Here is a 21,094-nt window from a genome sequence, read left to right on the forward strand (position 1 = left end):
TATATATATATATATATATATAAGTGGAGGTTCAAACGAGAACCCCTGTGAATTACGACAACGCGAGAACAACCAAATAACCTCAAACTTTTTTAATTAATAAATTAACTTATATTAAACATAAACCAATTAATAAGGGCGGTAATATAATTAAGTAATTTTATAATTTTTATTTTATTTTAATTAATTATAATTATCCTTTGTTTCATGCAAGTTCGTTTCCATTCGCTTCTCTTCCCTTGTGATAATTGTGTGATTGTGTAACCATAACCTATCGAAACCATGATCAGTCGAGTGTAACCCTAACCTATCAAAACCATGAATAATCGTTGTGATAAATGTGTGATTGTCTAACTCTAACCGATCGAAACCATGATCACATTGAGTGCTCACATTGAGTGCGCAAGTGATGTTATAATAGTGATATCACATGATTATCATACTCATATCACACCAAATCGTTTAGTGGATTTTGCCCGTAAACGTTGTGATAAATGTGTGATTGTCTAATCCTAACCTATCGAAACCATGAATAATCGTTGTGATAAATGTGTGATTGTCTAACTCTAACCTATCGAAATTATGAATAATCGTTGTGATAAATGTATGATTGTCTAACCCTAACCGATCGAAACCATGATCAAATCGAGTGCGCTATTATGATAGTGATATCACATGATTATCACACTCATATCACACCAAATCGATAGTTGATTTCCTAAGTTAACCTTAGCTGAGCGGAATCCTTGTGATAATTGTGTGATAATCACATGATTATCACACCCATGTCACACCCAAATCACACCAAATCATGTTGAAATAAGCGATAACCATAATAGCCCATTATGTTATTCAAATTATTGGGTTTAGTGTGATCGTGTTTTTAAAATTTTATCACTTTGAATTCCAATATTACCTTTTTGCCTCTCAATTTTTTTTTGAATTGTTTTAGTTTCATTTTTTATTTAAAAAAAATCTTTTAATTTTTATTGTTATTACAATATGAGATTAATAGGTTGTTCTCGTATTTTCGTAAATCACAGGAGTTTTCTTTTGAACCCTTACATACATACATATATAAGTTGAAGTTGGTAAAAATCAATAGCAACATGTACCGAACGAAAAAAAAGTTAACATCAGATACAATTAATTAATACATCGTATATATGATCTTATATACCAATTATAATTAACTGATATATATTATTATATATATATAAAAAAAACTTGATAAATTTGGATGGAATGGATTTACTTAGCATTTTGAAGGTGGATTTTATTCAAACGAACCGGGTTGTCGCAATCTTATGAACCGGGTCGGGTCGGTAACAATAGTCCTGATCATGTGATTTAAGCTCGATTTCCCATGAAATGATTCGTTGTTAAATGACAAAAAAGGACAAAGTTATCAGCCAATTGGATCGCCAAACTATATGCCCAAAACATTGTTATTCCTTTCTCCACACCCAAGACTTCCAAAACCAAACCATACTGCTTCAACAACATGTAATCTATGCATTAACACTTGTAAGTTGACGTGTAAATAGTAATCTTGAATCTGAAACAAGTGTTCTACAAAACAAACAGCGGCGAAAGGGTTGGCGCCCCCAGTTGGAGTATAAATATCATCTCACCTTCCATAGTTTCTTCCCCAACCCAACACCCCTTCTAAACCCTACTACTCACCAAATCTGAAATCCCTTCTTCATCAACATGGCCGGAACCCTAACTACCTCTGCCGGAGCAACGTCTTTTCGGTTCCTCAATGGCGACTGCTTTTCTACCGCCACCTCAATCGGATCAAACTCAAGAGTGTATATTGGCGTTCGTAACGTTCCTAAGGCCTCGCTTCATGCCGTCGTGGAAGAACCAGTGATGGAGTCTACGAAGATGAAACCGAGGAGTTTATATGATGTTCTACGAGTGAAGCGAAACGCTACGCCGAGTGAGATCAAGTCTGCATACCGGAGTTTGGCGAAACGGTACCATCCAGATGCTTCCGATTCCAAGCAGAACGACGACCGTGATTTTATCGATATTCATAACGCTTACGCCACCTTGTCTGATCCATCCACACGAGCGTTATATGATCTGAAGTTGAGTACGGGATTGGAAAGGCGATCAGGAGGACTCGGAAGAAGTTCGGAATTCTATAGCTGCCGGAGATGGGAGACCGATCAGTGTTGGTAGATTTTTTAGAGAAGAGAAATCATGTAAATTATGTGCCCCTTTTTTTAACACTTTCTTCTTTCTATTCATCCACTTCCAACTCCAGTTAGACAGATTGAAGCAATCGGGGCTTGTTTATGATTCATGTTTTTTGGCTATCAATGAATCCAAACTTTCTGTAAGGAAATGCATGAATGGAGAGAGTAGAAGATGAAAGAAATTCTGCAAAATTTGTATATCATCAAAACAAAACCATCACAATATTGTTGTTTCTTCTTCTTCTTCTTCTAATACTTGCTTTTGTACAAACAACTGAAATAGCTACAGGGTCCTTAGTGTGGAATTGATGAGTTTCATGACAACACGTATGCTTGAGACCTCAGAAACAGACATATTGGGAACGCTCATCTGATGATTTAGTATTGAATACACCTGATCAAAAATTGGTCCTACATGCATTGCGATCATCCCATCTGATGGTTTGATCGCCACCACCAAATCCATCATCCATGCAAGCTTCCGAGATGTGTCGTTCACGATATCACAAGCCAATTGCTGCAGCAAAGACAGCAGCACTCCTTGACTCAGAGGTACAGGATTGCTTGTTAATATCCCCTGTAGATCAACCTACTCACAAACACCATTAATTAAACACATCATTCCAAAGATTGGATTGAAATTCAAGGTGGGTCCAAGTGCAACTCCAGCCAAAACATACCTGAGAGCATAACCAGGAGACAATCCAAACATCACTTCTTTGCAGAGCAGCAGTGAAAGCCTCCTCATATTTGTGCTCATATACCAACCTAGACAGCTCTTTTGTTGGATCCACTGGTGCCTCGATCTGTTGCAGAAAAAAGGTACACATGAGGATCTCACTCATTTTGGAGCATCACGTCACAAAAGAAAATACACACACACACACACACATATACACATATATATAAAGACTGAAACCAACCTTCTCACAGGCTATGGTTCCGTTACTTATTTGTGTTATTAATGGATTTCCACCTTTGGAATTTGCTCCAGCAACTGCAAGAGCAACCAATTTCCTTTGACCATCAGCCAATTCACTGCTTAACGTTCGAGTCATGGATGATGCTGAATTGATGGCATCCTGGAAAGATCAGCATTTATATGAACTTGTAAAAAAGATAGATCCTTCAGGGAAATAAATAAAAGGGGAAAACAGTAAACAAAAATGTAAAAGCAAATAACAGTAACAAGAGTGGAAATTATCGGATTGATCAAGAAAATTGCAGAACAGCCATTATGATTCCTTACTCTCAAAGCAATTGCCAAAGGCGAATATGTAGATTCAACTTGCTGCTGAGCTGCACTTGTATGTTCAAGCATTCCCTTTTGAAATGTAGCATCAATTTGATCAAACATGGCCTTGCAAGACATTTCGAATGCAGGAACAACAGAAGCCTCCATACTCAACCTTAGTGCTTCCTGCAAGATATATTGGAGGTTCATGTCGTCAGATCATCTTAAGATCAGGCGTGCAGGCCTCAGAATGCTTATATAAACCGGGGCTATAAGGAGACCAAAAGCTTTCTTTCAAAAAATTCATAGAGAACAAGAAACCCACATCAACCAAGTAGATTATTGATGTCAGGTCAGTATAGCACAAGTATCAACTACAAATTACATTTAATATAAGTTGCAAACAAGTGACACCATAAAAGTAACATCTGCAAGTCCAGCAGTCCTGTTACTAAAAAGGTTCTCTATTTGGAATACAGGATAAACTCACGGAGTAGTTCAGATTTCAGAAAGGTGACTTGAGGCACAAACCTGTAGGGCTTGCTTGCCAGAAGTTTGAAACTGGGCTTGGATTTGTCTAGCAACAGTAGCTTCAAGCTTAGATTGAACCGATTTCTCCAGTTGATTTACAGCCTTATCACCAACCCCTCTCTGTATGCAAGCTTGTATTAGACTGATATCAGGCAATACAGTAATATAAATTCACAAGTTCTAACCTGGAAAGCCTCGGAGATAGCAGTAGACGATACTTTCTCAATAAGAGGAGTAACTGAACGCACCACAGCTGGCACGAGGGCAGCTGTTTCCTTTTTCAACATTTTCTCCCACGTCGCAAGCAAGTCCTTGTAACCATTTGTAACCAAACCAGAAATTTGCTGATGGCGATCTCGGTTTGCCTTTTCCTGTTTTGAGAATTCTTCTTGGGTACGAGCCCATTGAGCATCAGAATTAGCTTTATATGCTTTCTCCATGCTCTTTCCTATGGCTGCCTCGATTCTACGCCCTTCCTTTGTAACCGGTACTGTAAGCAGGACTGGGATCTGCTTATAGATTTCCTTTTGATTGATTAGAACCTGCAATCAGGGGATTTAAAGCCAACCTTCTTAGGGAAAACAGATTGCAATGATGAAAGTAGTTTATCTAATGCTGACACCAGCTAGAATTTTATGTACATCCCTAGGTTACAACTTCAGAACCAGCAAAGGGCAATCAGTAGACCCATGGATGTTTACCTGAGTAATTGTTTCTTGCATGGATTGGATTTGTGAAAGTATGGTTTCGGTAGAGGGAATACATGAAACCAGACCTGGCTCATTGGAAGAATCAGTTGAATTGAAGGAAGGAGAAGATGGTCCTGATCCTTGAGCATTCTTCCCCTTCTGTTTTTTCCCTTTTGCTGGGTATTTCACTCTCGTGGGTGTGGCTGTCTCCAACTGTCCGGATAGATCATTTGTCACGTCTCGCACTTCGTCCTGAGCACCTGAAGTTTGAACCACAGCCTTGCTTTCTTCTGTTCCTTCAAGTTGCTTAGACCCGTTAACAAAATAAGTTTCACCCGGCAAGCCACTACGATCTCTGGCCTTCCCAACTCCAAGATCCGATGCCTGTGGGCAAAAAGATTTCTCCTTGTGTTCTGAAGCAAAACCCTGAGGCGATCCTTGGGCAATAAGATCAGCATTATGGCTCATTCCTGTTTCACCCACGATCTTGACATCCATATCAACATTCTGCAGATCAGAGTTCACTTCAACATCTTGTACTTCCAGCTCCCCATCACTCTTCTGATCTCTAACACGATTTCGTTCAGACGGCGATGTGGTCATTGCCATCAATTCAGCAGGAGTAACTAGATGAGTTGGGTGCTTAAACTTGACCATCGTACCATCATCTTTTGCAACTTTGTTTTCATCATCATCCATAGAAGATAGACTAGATAGGTTTGAATGAGCAGTCTCCATTTGCCTATCAACTGAATGTTCAATTACTTTTTTATCTCCGTAATCATTTGGTTGGGCACTAGACTCGAACCCACCAGATGGTGTTCTAAAATTGGACAGTTTTCGAGACAATCTAGGACTTAATGGAACCTGCGGTGATACAGCACAAGAAATATCAGCATCATTACTGATAGGAGGTGGGGCGGATCTAGGTTCAACGGCTGATGTAGAAAATTCCTTAGAAATGACAGCCTCAGCCAAAGGCGAACTTAAGGGCTGTCTCAGTGTGGGTGCACTCTCAGAACTAGGTCCCATGCTGGACTCCAAACCAGTGAAACCTTCAGCACTCACCACATCATGTGAAAAAATCGATTCTGATTTCTCATACACGACACCGTCAATAGGAGGTGGTAAACATCTTGACAAATCCAAAGCATATTGTTGAATGGCTTGCGTCTGAACGCAATAAACTTGAATAATCTGCTCCCCATGTGGTAATGAATCGCTGGTGCCCGTAAGACTCAGTATTGGCATAGTGACAGTAAACTCAGCAATATAATCCATACGCGTCATTTCTGGATTGGGACCATAATCAAGGTGTACAGCGTATATAGCCTTTTTCTTGGCATTTGCCAGTAAAAGAAGACCAGCTTGAGATAGTGCAACTACTTGATTAAAGAATGAATCTTCGACTCTGGGTTCACCAGAATTCTTCAATTCTAACGTCTGAGTACAGTGCCATGAGTCGGCATCACTTGGAAGCAGCCATCCTTCCTCACTTTCCGAGGCCCATATTTTCATTTCATGATTAAATGGACCCTGTCACCATCTTCCAAAAGATCAGAATGAATAAAAACATCTCATATTCCATTGTCACATTCAACACAGTAATATGATGATAAAATTGATATTATTTAGCACATACCCCAGTGATAAGTATGATGTGATCTGGACGATGAGGAGCAGTCAAGAATGTAACAGAGTTTACAGGTAGGCCATCATGTGGCCTCAGTACTGCAATTGGCAATTGCTTGCGATCTTCCCAAATCTTTATCTGTTCAACACAAAATGCTTCAGATGATGCGAGTCTGCAGTTTACAGTTTAAGGTGCAAATAAACAGACCCCGGCAAACTTTCCATTCAACTATGGAAGGTATGATCTAGAAGCTATTCCTTACAATGAAACTTAAAAATAGTTTGATATAGATTTTTATATCATGAGTGATTTCCCATCTGGCCCGCTTCTGATTATATGAATCAAGAATGAAGGATAATTTCTTAAAATCTCAACAAAATCTATAAGTTACCAAGAAAACAGTAGATGTTAAATGTATGATTCCTCTCATTTTAACAAAGGTTCAGATTGATTACTTCTCGAGTCGAAAATCTCGTCAGGTCTCCTTCATTAAGAATAAATTTTTGCCGCAAGTGGGGAACTTCTAAAATCAAGTGTCATTTTTATCAATTGATAGGAGATTCCCTTCAAATGATTTATAAACGAATATATTAGCCAATGAAAATCTTGTGTTACTGTAAGTCCATAGTTTTAAAGCCAAATAGCATACGGCCTTGAACATCTATGCATGCACATGAGAGATCTTCATAACTTCACATTAAAAGAATACACGGTCTTGAATATCCCTCATGTCTTTTGCTTTTCTTTTGCAAGCCGGGGGCCTTCACGGAAACAGCCTCTCTACTCTTGGCGGTAAATGCAAGATTTGCATACATCTTAACACCCCCCCCCCCCCAAAAAAAAAAAAAGACCTACCTCTATGTGGGATATACTGGATTCGTTTGGTTTGGTTTACAGATATATTGACCACTAACCACAGCACATACCAACAAAAGATATATGAAAAAATAGTTGAAGCATAGGTAGTCAACAATACGATATACATATACAAAATTGTACCCGCATTTAATATATAACATTTACATGTACGTATAATTAATTGAATATGTATAATTTAGCAAGTGCCAATACTAGAAAGAGACATATCAGACAACTAACCGTTCCATCCACTGAAGCAGAGACCAAACGAGTGGTCATCCATTGGCACATTGATAGATCTGTCACTTCCCCATCATGGTTACCAACAAACTGAACTCCATTGAGCAACTTATCCACATGACACTTGAGAGGTTCCTCAGCAGAGTATACTTCACCTCGCCCAACCTTAGTGGTATCGATTTTCAGAATACGCCTTCCAATTCCAACCACTAAAACTTCCTGCAATCATAAACTATACAATTGAGTAAAGACTTCTGCTGCTCAACTTTTATATGAAATGAAATCCAGCCCTGTTGAAAGTTACTTGTTTATGGCAGTGCCAACAGACTCTGGGATGAACAGATTCTCCTTCTCCAGTAATCTGGATGGCAATAACTATCTTCCTACTAATCTGTGGTTTATCATCTTCATCAGGACTTTCGGTGAGTTTCCATACATAAACTCGTCCATCTATACTCGCGCTGCATTTCAAGTTCGTCAACATAACACAAAGATAAAACCAGAGAAGAGGATGAACAACGAAGAAGCTCCCACCTGGCTAAAAGGTGAACTTCCTCTGCAAAGAAAGCCATATCTGTAACCCGCTGCAAAAAAAAATGTTTTTATGGATCAATGACCATAAAAGAAGCAGATTGATAGCAACAGAGTCCTTTCTTGTATTACAAACAGAAAATACAGCATATTTTGACACCAGCAAGAAACATATTTCAGAAATAGCATTCACAACCATTTGCACAAGCCGGAAGTCTTATGAAAAAGTCGCTCTACTATTTGGAGCAGATGTCATGTTTCCATACATCTCACCCGAGACTCTACTTTCTAGTGAGAATTACTGGTTCGGTTCGGTTTGGTTTGGTTTGGTTTTTAGCATTCACAACCATTCAGGAAGTAGATACTTGGTGACAGTATTTTTGTGGAATTTCAGTTACAACTAACAAAAGAAATGGCAGAGAGATCTATCTCCAATAGCTAGTGATTGGAATGGTGGCTATAGTTCATGCAATATTGAGATCATGAGGAACATCAAAACAAAAAACAATCAGAAATGAAGAAACAATAGTCCCTTTAATCTACAGTCTACTTAAAATTGCATAGAGAGCACAATAATCTAGTAAACCTGGCAGGAGAGAAGAACAAACCTGAGCAAGACCTTTAAGAAGTGATCTTAATGCAGTGTTTATATTAAGAACCCTAATGGCTCCCTGTTTCAATCCATAACATATATAGGTCTTATTCACAGCAATCTGACGACCCACTACAAGACCAGGATCCGACCCATACTTGGTAATGGGAGTGACCTCAAGCTGAGGTTGAAACTCTCCTGGCAACCTAACATCTATATCGTAAACAAGACGATCACCATTCAAATGGCGTCCAGTTGGAAGCTTACTACTCGGCATTGGCATTGGCATTGGCAATGGTGCAGGTCCAGGATGCAAGGATGACAAAAGCATAAGGTTCTGAGTTGGAGGTGGAGGCATGGATGGTGGTTCAAGAGTAGAAGGCGGCGGTGCGCTTAAAAGCGCCATAAGGCGAGCGCCATGGTTGGTGTTAGGGTGGTGGTTGTTATTAGGGGAAGGAGATTGGAGTTGGAGAGGGTGTGTAGGATAAGGAACGGATCGCTGATGATGTAAGTTAGAGGAGGGCAGGTGGTTATCTGAGGATTGTTGTTGGAACGGAGGTGGTGGAATATTGAATTGAGGGTGGTATAGAGGAGGGTTAGTTTGAGGAGGGTAAGAGAAAGGACCGCCGGTGACGGTGGGTGGTGGATAGGAGGCAGAGGCAGAAGCAGGGGATGGTTTGTTAGGGTTTTGGAGGGCGGTGGTGGTGGTGGTGATTGGTGGCGGAGATGAGGAAGGATTGAAGAATCTGGGAACATCAAATGGTAATTGATTCGGATTTCCAGGAGAAGCCATGACAACTGCTGGATTGGATTTGATTAATTAATAAAATTAATGATTGAATGAATGAGATCTGAAGAAGAAGATGGAATGAGATTTAGTGATTTGGATCTAGAAATGGGTGTTTCCGATGAACACTCTCCTCTCCTCTCCGCTCTGTGTGAGTGTGTGTGTGTGTTTTTGGTGAGTGAGGAGGTGGCGGAGGTTGACGGTATATGACTTTTTGGAGACCGGCCCCGCCATGAAAATGGGACCATTCTGCAATTTTCCCATACTACTATTTTTAGTACAATATTTCCTGCTTTTTTTTAACTCATCTACTCATGTCTATCGATTTTTATGTTTATTTGATTTGATTTTGATATTGGATGTTTAGGATTGTTTATAAAAATAATTTATTGACTTATTTCGGTGTAGCATTGGTAATAAATATTTTTTAGTGTTTGGATGAACAACTTATACCAATATCAAATCGATAATAAAGAGTTTTTGAAGAAGTTAAATCATTCTTACTTATAATAACTTGATAAGGACTTTCGTAAAAAAACATATGTTGTTTGAAAATTTGAGTTTTTATGCTTAATAGCCTCCTTTGTATCATAAATATATTTGATGTTGACATCATTTGGAAAATATACTTTGTTTTATAACCAAAATATCCTATGTATTATAAATATCAATAATGGCTGAGTGGATAGAAATGTGGTATATCAGCTGAGTAAATCAGTCCCTATATGACCGATTAAGCTCTTACCAAACACAAAGGTATGGTTGTGCGAATCAACCATATATGTTATATGCTTCAATAAGCCGCTACTGAACAGCCCCTTACTCATAGGAGCTCAATGTAGGCTAAATAGTTACTGTATATGAACTTGAGTTGTTCTTTTATAGCATTCTGTTACTAAATAGAACTCAATATAAGCTTAATAATAGTTTTCAATTCATTAATAAACGTTGTTCTTAATCACACGAACATTTATAAATTGTGTTCTACTAATGCTTTCCAGAGTGGCTTTTATCAAAGTCGTTATGCTCTTCAAACATTTCATTATCAATTTTCATGTTGCAGCACTCCAATGCGGTGTGCAAGTTTAGCAACTATCGTAGGGAAGAAAAGACAACAATTCAATATTATTACACAAACCAATCAGATCGATCACAAATAACGTGGTAAAATCATTTCACACGCACAAAGTTCGATTTCCCCTATGGTTAGGAAGAAGCTGGTATATAAGAACTAATACCACTAAAAGCTTCTTGTTTTAAAGTCATATGCTCTGTTCGTTTATAGATAACTGTATAAAAACAAACTAACTAAACAAAACATAAGAAACAATAACGTATTTTCTTTATCGTGATATTAATTTGAAAAATCCATTTTTTAACTTATAACCTGATTATTCGAATTCATGTACTTTTAAAACACAATATTATGATAAATAAAAAGTATAATACTACAAAAAAAAATTGTAAAAATAAATAAATAAAAAAGTCTGGATATGTTCATCTCCACCCATCCAACCAAATAAGCAATAAAAGACGAGTCTAAATGGTGGTTTACTTAAACACTTACCTCGTAAACGCTCAACGGTAAAATTCAACGCTATCACTTACTTGTCGGGTAAGATTGTAGTCTACCAAAACGACATCGTATGTATATTTACCCGGTAAGCGCTAACCGTGATAAGAGTTGTCGCCATCACTTACCGGGTAAGGCTCTCGGTCCTTGCTTTCGCTCTTACCGGGTAAGATTCTTGGTCCTTGCCATATTCATCCAGTAAGATAATGCGACTTGGTAAACGCTTAATCGAGTAAACATTTTGTTATAAATAGGAGCATCTTATCATGATATCAAAATAGAATATCCAGAGAGACAAGACTAGACTAGTGGAGAGATAAACAAAGTAAATAATTGCATACAAGCATTTAGAAGAGGAAGACAAGACAAGCATAAAAACAAAGCTTTTCTTCCAAATAAACAGAATTCAGCCCATGACATGATTTATATGGTGTCTTTACAAATGGAATGGAATGATATGAAAAAAGGGTCTTTTAGACCAACACAGCAAAATTTTCTTCAATGTACAGTAATCAAATCTTAATAGACTCAGGCATATCCATTCGGTTTCTCACCGCTCTTTGCAGATCTCTTCTGTTGATCTAGATCGTAGTGTGCAAACGCAGCATCTAAAGCCTGCACCAACAATCAATGTTTTATGATGATTGATACGAACTTCACCCAAAAAGGCACGGGTGGAGTTAAAAACGGATTCTTTGAAAGAAATTATCTCAACCTGTAACATTGGTTGAACAAGGAGGGAAACTTGATGCCTGGAATCTGACTGCACAGATTCTTTGATCTCCTGCCATTTCACAATTCAAATTTAACTCACTACTATCAAATCATATAATCATTTAGAGGCTGTTTGGTTTGTTTACCATTAAGTCATGTATGGATAAAGATGATGTGTGAATTAATGTCTGTATATGTTTAGAAGGGTTTTTTCTTAGATGGAAGGAGTGAGTACTTTAATTGGGATGGGCAGGTTTGGAAAAAGCTTGGCTATCTGACTTCTGCATAAAGCTCTCCTCTAAAACTTACTGAATAAGCCACTTTCTATATCATTAAGCCACTACTAAACAGTCATGTATAACTGACCGAATCAGCTGTGAGTTCCATTAAGCTTATTAAGCTGCTAACAAACATGCTCTTAGAGTACCATACACAATGAATGCTTTCAGCATAGAAAAAATACCTGTAGTTTTGGGTAGATTTGCGACATGGCATCCTTCAGCCGGCTCACCTACACATCCAAGTTGGCATACATAAAAAAGATCTGTGCTACATTAACAATTCTTGTACTTGTCAAAGGGAAATGGAGGTTATCATAAAGATAAATTCTAGATAGAACAAAGGGGTGTTCCATCTATACAAATATAGCTTTTCTTATCCTTTTTTATAAGAACGAATCTAGTTACTAAGAATAACATATGGAGCAGAGTTGCATAATGAAACCTAACGGAAACTACCTTGGCATAAAGGTATGAAGTTGTAATGGGATACGAAGACCAGAAATGCTTTAATAATTCCTGAATTGACGTCCAATGCTGGAAAATCAAAACCCTTTCTTAGACAGAATTCAATCAAAGTCTTTCTTTCTTAGGAGAAAGAGAAAGAGAAGAAAAGTCAACTGGTAATATTAAATAAACTCACAAGCAAAAGCTCCTCCTTTGTAACACTTGGCAACGTATCCAATATGCTCTCATGTGGGTTTTTGCCAAGTTGATACTTGGAGCTCGATATATTCTGGGTCAATACGTTGAAAACCTGGTTCACAGCCAACATGATTTAGTATACTTTATCCCTCTATCTTGACTAGCATATAATAACATCATAACGTTCAATTAATTACCTTTATGGCCACTTCAGGTTTAACTATAGGATCATTCAAACCTATGTTTCTAATCTCCGAGATGAACACCCTTAAAGAACCATAAGCTTCAGAGGTGCTCAGCCTAGATTTCACCTGTCTCGTTCCACCTAACTGAACTTGTTGAGAATCGAAGTAATCTCGAGGATCCTGTTTAACATCTACTTGTAAGAAATATAGAGTAAGACAATAAATAAATAAAACAATTCTTGTTAAGATACTAGAAGCCAAACCTTTATACAAAGTGGTGCAACTGGAGGATCACGTGGTGCTTGTAGGTCCTCAATCTCAGCCATTCGAGTTATCCTATCTAACCGTTCTTGATATACATTGCCATCAGAAGCTTCTTTAGCCAACTCAACTGTTTCTCACCAAATTTCAGAAGAACACATAAAGAAAAACAAAAATGATAAAATAAAGAATCAACTGTACTCACTGCGTTTTGAACTAGCAAGTGCTTCAGCTACAGACCTTGTATCTCCTGTCTCAACGTCTACAATCAGGTCAACGGACAAGGTTAAGATCCCATCAAGTACAGAAATCAATAAATCAAGGTTAAGTCCAATGTTCCCATTAGGACGTATGTGATAATACCAAAGACTGAATCAGCTAAGACATGACCCCAGTACCTCCTTACCCTGATTACCCTCTTACCCCATTGGGACGTAAGCCATACTGCAAGAAGATTGACTGTCCTAAATGGCTAGTGGGGATCACAATGGAAAATAACCCAAACATAAAATCAACCTAAACACCAGATTTGGTGCTCTATTTACTAGAGATGGTTCATAAGGGAAAACTCTTTTGTATCCATTGTTTATAGGTTTATCGCCAGACCTCATAGAAGGAACACAAGAATCGGCACCAATAATAAGTAAAAGAAAATTATATATACTTTATTAAACTAGTAGCCAAGGAGTACAAATTGGGTCTTAAGTACATGTTGAGATGTCGATTGGAATGTGTTCGGATTTAGTAGCAGCCTATATTTGGGTATGGTGGTACCTACTAATTATTATTTAGTTCTTTTACTACTCGATAAGAAATTTCTAACTGATCATTTGAAAAAGAGTCCAAGTTTCAACTTTAGAAGTCAAAATTATTAATGTCAGCCTTATGCTTGACATGGCTGTTTATTTATAAGAAAAAGCAAATAATATTCAGCATACCAATTGAGAATATTAGTAAGTTTAGTAATCGCTCTCTAGTAAAGGCACTCGATTAGCTGGCAAAAGCGCTCTTCTTTCCATTTTCTGTGATTTGAAGATAGATATAGATAGAACTCGATCGAACTAAATGTTAACCTAGAATAAGGTTTCTTAGCAGTCATGCCAATTGAGGATAGAGGGCACCAAACAGTAAGCGGAGATGACCAACAAGAAACATGAAAATGCCTTAAAGTTTAAATCATAACCACTTTCCACACAGACATTTTTGTTTACGGGATCATATTTTAAGAGATTTTTCAGATGCAAGAGGAATCTGATGAAACAAAGTTCAATAGAAAGCCTTACCTACGGTTCTTCCTTCAAGAACAACTGCAGCATGCCGGTTAATGTCTTGCAAGAAAGATCTTTTATATGGCTCATATTGTGCTTCCATTTCATCCTTGGTGCTCTCAGTAGCTAGGCCATGACCCTATCAATTACATGTCAACAGTTCACCAACTGACCAAAAAGCTTAAACAATCAAATAGAGTTCAGTAACTTTACCATTCTATCTTCATGTACTCCAATCAATTACATGTGAAGAAGTACACAAACCACAACAGGTATACTAATAAAAAGGTGAAAAATACATCCAGCATAAAGCTCACATAGACACTTGGAATATCTTTGTATGGACATTCCGAAGCATGCACATTACGGCCAGCAAATTAGGTTTGTAACAAGAACTATTTCAAATCATAAAGGTCATGTAAAAATTGTGATAGATGCCAATTGCCAAACACATACTGAACAGGACTACCAAAAAAAACTGTTTGAATTGATGCAGAATCCTGAATATCCAAGTTACCGGAATATGTGTGTAATCATCCCCTTCATCAGCCTCCATGTCCAAGGTGGGATCTACCTTTCTAATCTGGAAAAAGAAGACCAAAAGAAGCAAAAACAGTGGTTATTCTAGTGTTAAATTGAAATAACAATCTTCAAAGTTAGAGAGCAGAGCACCTTCTGCCGAGTTTCACTAGCCAATATGGCATCTTGCTTTAAGAAAACTGCTAGCTCCTCATCTTCGGCAGCCTCTGCAGCAGCAGCAACAATATTTTTCGTACTGTGGAGGTATTGTGCTCTCCAATATTTAGTCCAAAAGTCCTTCTCTGTCATCTAGAATTGAGGCACAAAAAAAGTGGCTGGGAATGTGAACTGCCTGAAATACAGACATATGTTTGACATTCTGTTTACTCCTTACCTTGTTAGGTACAAAATTCAGATATGCCTGCCGTACTGCTGGTTTTTCAGCAAAAATCTGGAAAAAAGTTTCAAGGTAAAAAATGAGTGAGAAGAAAACCAGACATCATGTTTTCCAAATAAAATAACTCTGATTGTCATCAAGATATGGAAAGATACAGTGAAATTGGCTGATCAAACCACCATTGTCATCTCTTATTCAAAATCTTCCTACTCCTAAGCTATCTAATTGCATATAGTGCTCAAAAAAAGGCCACACAAATAATCTCTTAATTATAGTCAACATCTCCATGTATACTATAAAGAGAGGGTTCTCCAGCTTTCCAGTAGAAAGATTTTAGTTGCCATAAATTTGGTTATCTTGGTATACAGTCCACCAAACAAACTCGGTATCCCTGGTTCTAGTGAATATACACAAGGCTTTATGGGTCATGTCTCTCAAAAACAACAATAGTACACCCATAACATCCATGTAAAATAGAAGCATCTATATGCAAAAGATACAATTTGTTCAAAGAATATACAAAACCCAAACTACGTTTAAGTAAGTTCCCACAAAAAGAAAACAAATGAAGATACCTGGTGAATCATCTCCGGCGTCAAGTTAAATGTGACTCTGTTCGACTGAAAAAAAACAATTGAAATGCAACAATGATATAACTCCAAGAAAAATGTTGCAAGAATAACAGTCTTTTAAAGTTTAAAACCAAAAGCCAACATCTTAACTTCTCTACAGAAGACTTGGACATATTCAATGCTTGAATGTGAACCACAAAGTATAGAAAGAAAGATTTGAATCATACCTGACCATCAGATGATGGTTTCACATTGAAAATCATGTCACTTTTTAACCCCACCCGTTGTTTTGCTTTTCTGCTGGCACTCACATCTAGCAACTTCTGCACTTGATTGGTAAATGTAAATTTTCTGTTACATGTTTTCCAACAGTAAACTAAATTACCAACAACAAAAAACATATGTCAAGGCACAAGTTTAACCCAGTATTACAAATAAACACTGGATGCACACGCATATATAGATAATAATATAAGCAGGCTCCAAAAACTTCAAAACATCCTTATGTGATACATCCTATGCATATAACACTGAATCATATTTCAGCAAGGACTGACCTTTCTTGTAGCCCAAAATTCGGTCTCTGACAGCACACCTCCAATCACAAATTGCTTATGAAGCTTCTGCAACTCACTACAAAAAAATATTATAATATTGAGTAAAGGGTTTTACTGCCTTTACGACAGAGATGGTGTTATGGATGATACACTAGTACAAGGGTGTATTTGTCCTATCTCAGTTTAAAGATAAAGCTGCAATTGCTGCTCCAAATATATCACAAAGGCACAGTACATGCAAATTACTTATAGGACTTGTCCTGAATAAAGATTGATCAGATAAAGCTCAAGGATAGTACGAGACTCAATGCTGCCAACCTAAAAGCTTCCCTCAACATGGATGCTGCCCAATGCCAGACATTTTATGCTGATTCATGAGGATATAAAACCCACTGTGAATCCTTGCAAATATGGTAGTACATTCTAAATAATATTTGGTTATCCAAACCACAAGCCCGGTAAATCCCACCCAAAGGCGGGGCATGAGGAGGGTAAGATGTAGGCAGACCTAATCTCTACCTTGCATTCATAATACTTGGTTAACCCTGTAATAATAATAATATGATAGGGTTCAACCATGGTTTGAGAAAATATGCCACCTCCCTTGCCCATTATGCTTTATCTTAGGACTGCAAGATGTAACTCACAGCTAAGATATCTGCCACATGGTATTGACCTCTTCGTAACCCCCCACCCCCCAAAAAAAACCTAGCTTCACATACCATTTTATATCGGTGAAGGTCAACAAAATATGTTCTAGATGACCAACAACATGCCAGCACTTTCAAGTAATGTAGCCACATTAGCTGTTCATGATGAAAGATTTCCACCTAGAAACCTGCAATATTTACAAAACTAAATTTCTAGAAAAGTTGTTTGGATTGGCTAAGATATAGCACCAAATGTTCACTTTGATAACTGGAGGATAATCTTCCTAGAAGCATAATGGAGGGTTTTCATGTCAGACATCCCAGATCCCCAATTTCAATTACTCAATACTTATACTAGCTCCTAGTACAGGTCTTGCAGTCAAAAGAATGGAGAACAAAGGCATTGAGCAGAATATGTAATATGCCAACTTAAGGTAAGTTCACAAAAGGTTATCTAGTTTTCATTGTTCTGGAAAACAAAGATAAAATTTAATGAAAGTAGATAATTAATGCCGAGACAGAAATCTACCTGTCCTCTTGAAGTAACTTAATTCGACGCTCCATTTCTGCTGAGCTAAGTTGTTCATCCTTGAGTGGAACAGCCTTTTCAGAGGTAGGTCCTCCAACTTCCCCAGAAGATGTAATAGCTTTGGCTGTTCAATGATCATCAGAGAACCTCTTAATATGAAAAAATCATTTAATAATTGCATAATTAGTAGAGAAACAGTTGTTAAAAAATGGTATAATAATATATTCCAAGAACAAAGGACAGTTCCAAGGGTGATAATTGCAAAGGAACATGTGGAACTATTATCTTTGTTTGACCATTCCATAACTTCTGTTACATTCAAATTACTTTGTACAAGAGTATTCAGTTATATTAATGGCAGACCTTATTGTGTTCTATTTCCCTTGAGTGCTTCTCAGTAAGAGTCCATCACCAGTGGAATATGACTTCAGAAAGTGCAGAAATACAGGGAAGTAAGCATCTACCACTAGTAAGACGGCTAGAACTTCAAGAAGTGCAAAATTTGTGAAACAAAGAGATGTGATGTTTACAATGTCACGAAGCCACAAAGAGACACCTCAAACTGGCTCAAGCTCGACACTTTAAACCATAATATTACATTAACAAGTGCCAAGTTAACATATAGATTGATGAGATATCTCAACAGCTCTATGCAAGGACAGGTTTTTCACATAAAATGCATCAAGAGAGAGAAGTAAGACAGCATACATTTTGGTTCGACTGTTCTGTTACATCACAATCATGTATTTCAAACGTCTACAGTTTTTACTAAAAGTCCATTCCATCTCTTTTGGTCTATTTCCTTGTAGTTATTTCGTTAAAAGATTATGTTATTAGTGAAGCAGGTACAAGTTAACAAAGTGCAAAGCTAAAATATTGAAGATAGGAGATCAACTATGTAAGGAAGCCTTAAAGTTCATCAGCATGTCACCTAATAGCTTGCTCAAATTTGTTGATTAAAATCATAGTTGTACATTAACGAGTACGAAGTTGGTTTATTAGTTATGGTGAGATTTCAGTCCTGGGACAAGTCTGTCTAAAGACAATGAGAGAGGTTTAAATCGCAAATATAAAACAAATAAATGATGATGGCAACAACAAAGCGCCTTACCTACAAAGTCTCGGCAAAGTTCCCTGTCTGAGAAATTTTCAAATTCGAAGATGTAATTGCCCTGGAATCATAAAAGATTCGAGATATAAAGTCATAGTGGAAGCTTTGTTGAATTAATCACCAGACACAGCTTTCACATACAAAAATGATGAAATAAACTATGAATGAAACATCAGATGTTATAGACCAATTACAACAACCAGCTGCAACTGCAAGGTTCAGCAAAACATGATATACAGTTACAGAATAACTGGAAAAGAAGAAAAAAACCTGATCTTGAGTAAGATTAAGTAAGGCAGGTCTGTTTGAACCCTCCTTGCTGGATTTGTGTCCTTAAAAAAGACAAAAGAGAAAGATGGAAAGCAATCAACATCTTTATTTAGTTATAATACAATGCACTAATGAAAGGAAAATGACCAAGAAAGATCAATGAGAAACTACATTTCTTTTTATTTGACCAACGGTCTGCAATCAAACGGTAATTTTACTTGCCTTTTATAAGTCTAAATTCTACATTAAGCCTGATGGGCAACGATGGATCGTTAGGCATGAAAACAAATCTCTCCCTGGTCTGCACAAGAGCATCATTAAGATTCATAAATAAACAAACCAAGATTCCATCCCTCATCAAAGAAATCAACAATAATCACATTAAGAAAGTATGGAGCTTAAAAGCTCGATAATATCCCAATGAGAATTGGATTTATGATAAAATTTACCATTTTCAATATGCCACGGACGCCAGGGTCTTTAACAGAAGATTTGTACTTAGCACGTTTAACTATCTGCGCATCCGTCATGCTCCACAAGATGATTCGTTGATTTACTTGATTAAGACTGACTTAACGCTTAGGGTTTTGGTTCAACCAAAGAATAGTGACGAGCAATGAACTGTTTATTTGGAAACAATAGCAATAACAACAAGAACGATGACAAAAGTAGAGAGTATATGTATACAATTGGATCACACAATATCAAACGCTACGATCTAGGGATGACGCAATATGAAACGCTACCATCTAGGGTTTCGTACGAGATTCCTGATGTGTTATTTGCTTTCGAGTGATCCACTTAGGTCGGAAGAACGCCCACAGGGAAGGAGTGATGAGTCAGTGCCTGCGGGCTCCTATATATAGTAGTCGATGGCTGGAGTACGCCTATCGCCGGTGTGTATGAATGATCACCACTTCAAGGTACCTTTAAACTTGAAAACATTTTCAATTTAACCCCTCAATTCCTTTTTTTGTTACATAACCACCCTTTTTCACAATGGTTTTACCATATACGTCCTAAAACGGTGTCGTTGTCGATGTAAACGCTTAGACAATGTGCCTCTTGAAATCAAACATGTAACATTCCAACTAAGGGGGTGTTTGGGATTGCTTATTTGAAACAACTTATGTTTTTTTTTTTTTGCAAAAGTCTTTATCAACTTATTATAAGTAATAATAGTTTAACTTCTTCAAAAACTTCTTATTACCGGTTTGGCACCGGTATAAGTTGTTTATCCAAACTTTCAAAAGTGCTTATTACCGGTGTCACACCGGAATAAGTTCATAAGTTGTTTTTATAAGCAATCTCAAACACCCCCTAAATATGTTTTATTTCACCACCCTTGTTAGTTGCATCCTTTTGACAACATACAATAACTTACATATGCTGAAATTTACAGTATAATAGTTATTCATATATTACCTAAGCAAATTGTGTTCGAATCTCTATTGGGTTCCATCGAGTAACACAAAATGCTTGAACTGTATTTCTCACACAGGGTTAAAAACCCAACAAATTTCCTATGTTCAAAGCCTCTGATTCCATCTGTTATGGAGCCACCTTCTTCACCAGATGATTCAAAATATCGCAACTAATTGGGAGAAAACCAATAGATTCTTTTTTCGCAGCATTTGGTACTTTGAACTTTCATTTCGGATGGTCGAAGAAAGTTGTAACTTTCCTTGAAAGATAGATTATACGTATTGATAATCCTAAATGAATATGATAAGGACATTGTTCTGACTCATAACTCTAAAATGACAGTTGTTTTCACCTGCTACCAGCCTGCCATGTCATTCCTTGAAAAATCAGTTGTTTTTCAACTTCGAAAATACCAAAAAGAGGATTTGTAGTCCCATTTGCTTCGTGCTCATACCAGAATGATTTGTTTTAAGCCAGAGTTAAACATTGAGATCATTTTTTCAAATGTTTCATTTGTAAATACTTGAGCATGAGAATCTCTAAGCAAGCTGTTAGTCCCAAAGGGTGGCGTTTGGTTTGCAGATTCTGGAGGAATCTGAAGGAATTGGAATGTTGAATTCCTTTGACCAGATTCATTTCCTTCGTTTGGTTCATTCTTTTCAGCGGAAGGAATCTTCAGATTCCTATGAATTCCATGGATAAAGGATTTTAACATTCCTTAGCAACTACATGGTATTTTGATGGAATGGAATCTCTATCTTCATTATACCAAATATGTCCTTAACCTAATATACTATAATCTCATAAAACTCAATATGACCATCGTCGACCACCTCTC

General features: G+C 37.3%; 3 protein-coding genes across 4 annotated transcripts; 1 reads left to right on the top strand and 2 right to left on the bottom strand.

Annotated features, from left to right (window-relative positions):
* Positions 1-1,634: 1,634 nt before the first annotated feature.
* On the top strand, positions 1,635-2,351 carry LOC112514030 (chaperone protein dnaJ 11, chloroplastic-like). Its single transcript, XM_025120317.1, has one exon. The coding sequence runs from the start codon at positions 1,714-1,716 to the stop codon at positions 2,188-2,190; it is 477 nt and encodes a 158-aa protein (XP_024976085.1). The 5' UTR covers positions 1,635-1,713; the 3' UTR covers positions 2,191-2,351.
* A 126-nt stretch (positions 2,352-2,477) lies between these two features.
* On the bottom strand, positions 2,478-9,461 carry LOC112514031 (enhancer of mRNA-decapping protein 4-like). The gene is made up of 12 exons (XM_025120318.1): positions 8,532-9,461; positions 7,927-7,976; positions 7,697-7,853; positions 7,393-7,611; positions 6,304-6,432; positions 4,674-6,197; positions 4,158-4,514; positions 3,973-4,092; positions 3,457-3,627; positions 3,131-3,289; positions 2,888-3,013; positions 2,478-2,796 (listed from the first exon to the last, which is right to left on the bottom strand). Exons 1-12 carry the CDS (start codon positions 9,306-9,308, stop codon positions 2,491-2,493), a joined length of 4,095 nt encoding a protein of 1,364 aa, XP_024976086.1. The 5' UTR covers positions 9,309-9,461; the 3' UTR covers positions 2,478-2,490.
* A 1,789-nt stretch (positions 9,462-11,250) lies between these two features.
* LOC112514028 (general transcription and DNA repair factor IIH subunit TFB1-1-like) lies at positions 11,251-19,723 on the bottom strand. 2 transcript variants are annotated; one of them, XM_025120314.1, is made up of 21 exons: positions 19,578-19,723; positions 19,281-19,452; positions 19,054-19,132; positions 18,832-18,893; positions 18,562-18,622; positions 17,451-17,574; positions 16,272-16,347; positions 15,942-16,037; positions 15,718-15,762; positions 15,140-15,196; positions 14,899-15,054; positions 14,744-14,809; positions 14,242-14,365; positions 13,164-13,220; positions 12,961-13,088; positions 12,710-12,877; positions 12,511-12,624; positions 12,327-12,404; positions 12,053-12,100; positions 11,591-11,659; positions 11,251-11,490 (listed from the first exon to the last, which is right to left on the bottom strand). In XM_025120314.1, the coding sequence occupies exons 2-21, from the start codon at positions 19,359-19,361 to the stop codon at positions 11,404-11,406; spliced, it is 1,776 nt and encodes a 591-aa protein (XP_024976082.1). In that variant the 5' UTR covers positions 19,362-19,452; positions 19,578-19,723; the 3' UTR covers positions 11,251-11,403. The 2 variants fall into 2 exon arrangements, with proteins under 2 accessions (XP_024976082.1, XP_024976083.1); XM_025120315.1 differs by lacking the exon at positions 18,562-18,622 and having other exon boundaries at positions 18,832-19,132; positions 19,281-19,723.
* Positions 19,724-21,094: the final 1,371 nt, after the last annotated feature.

This window comes from Cynara cardunculus, assembly GCF_001531365.2.
Source record: "Cynara cardunculus var. scolymus isolate 2C chromosome LG 6, CcrdV1, whole genome shotgun sequence".
In the NCBI taxonomy this organism is placed as follows: Eukaryota; Viridiplantae; Streptophyta; class Magnoliopsida; order Asterales; family Asteraceae; genus Cynara; species Cynara cardunculus.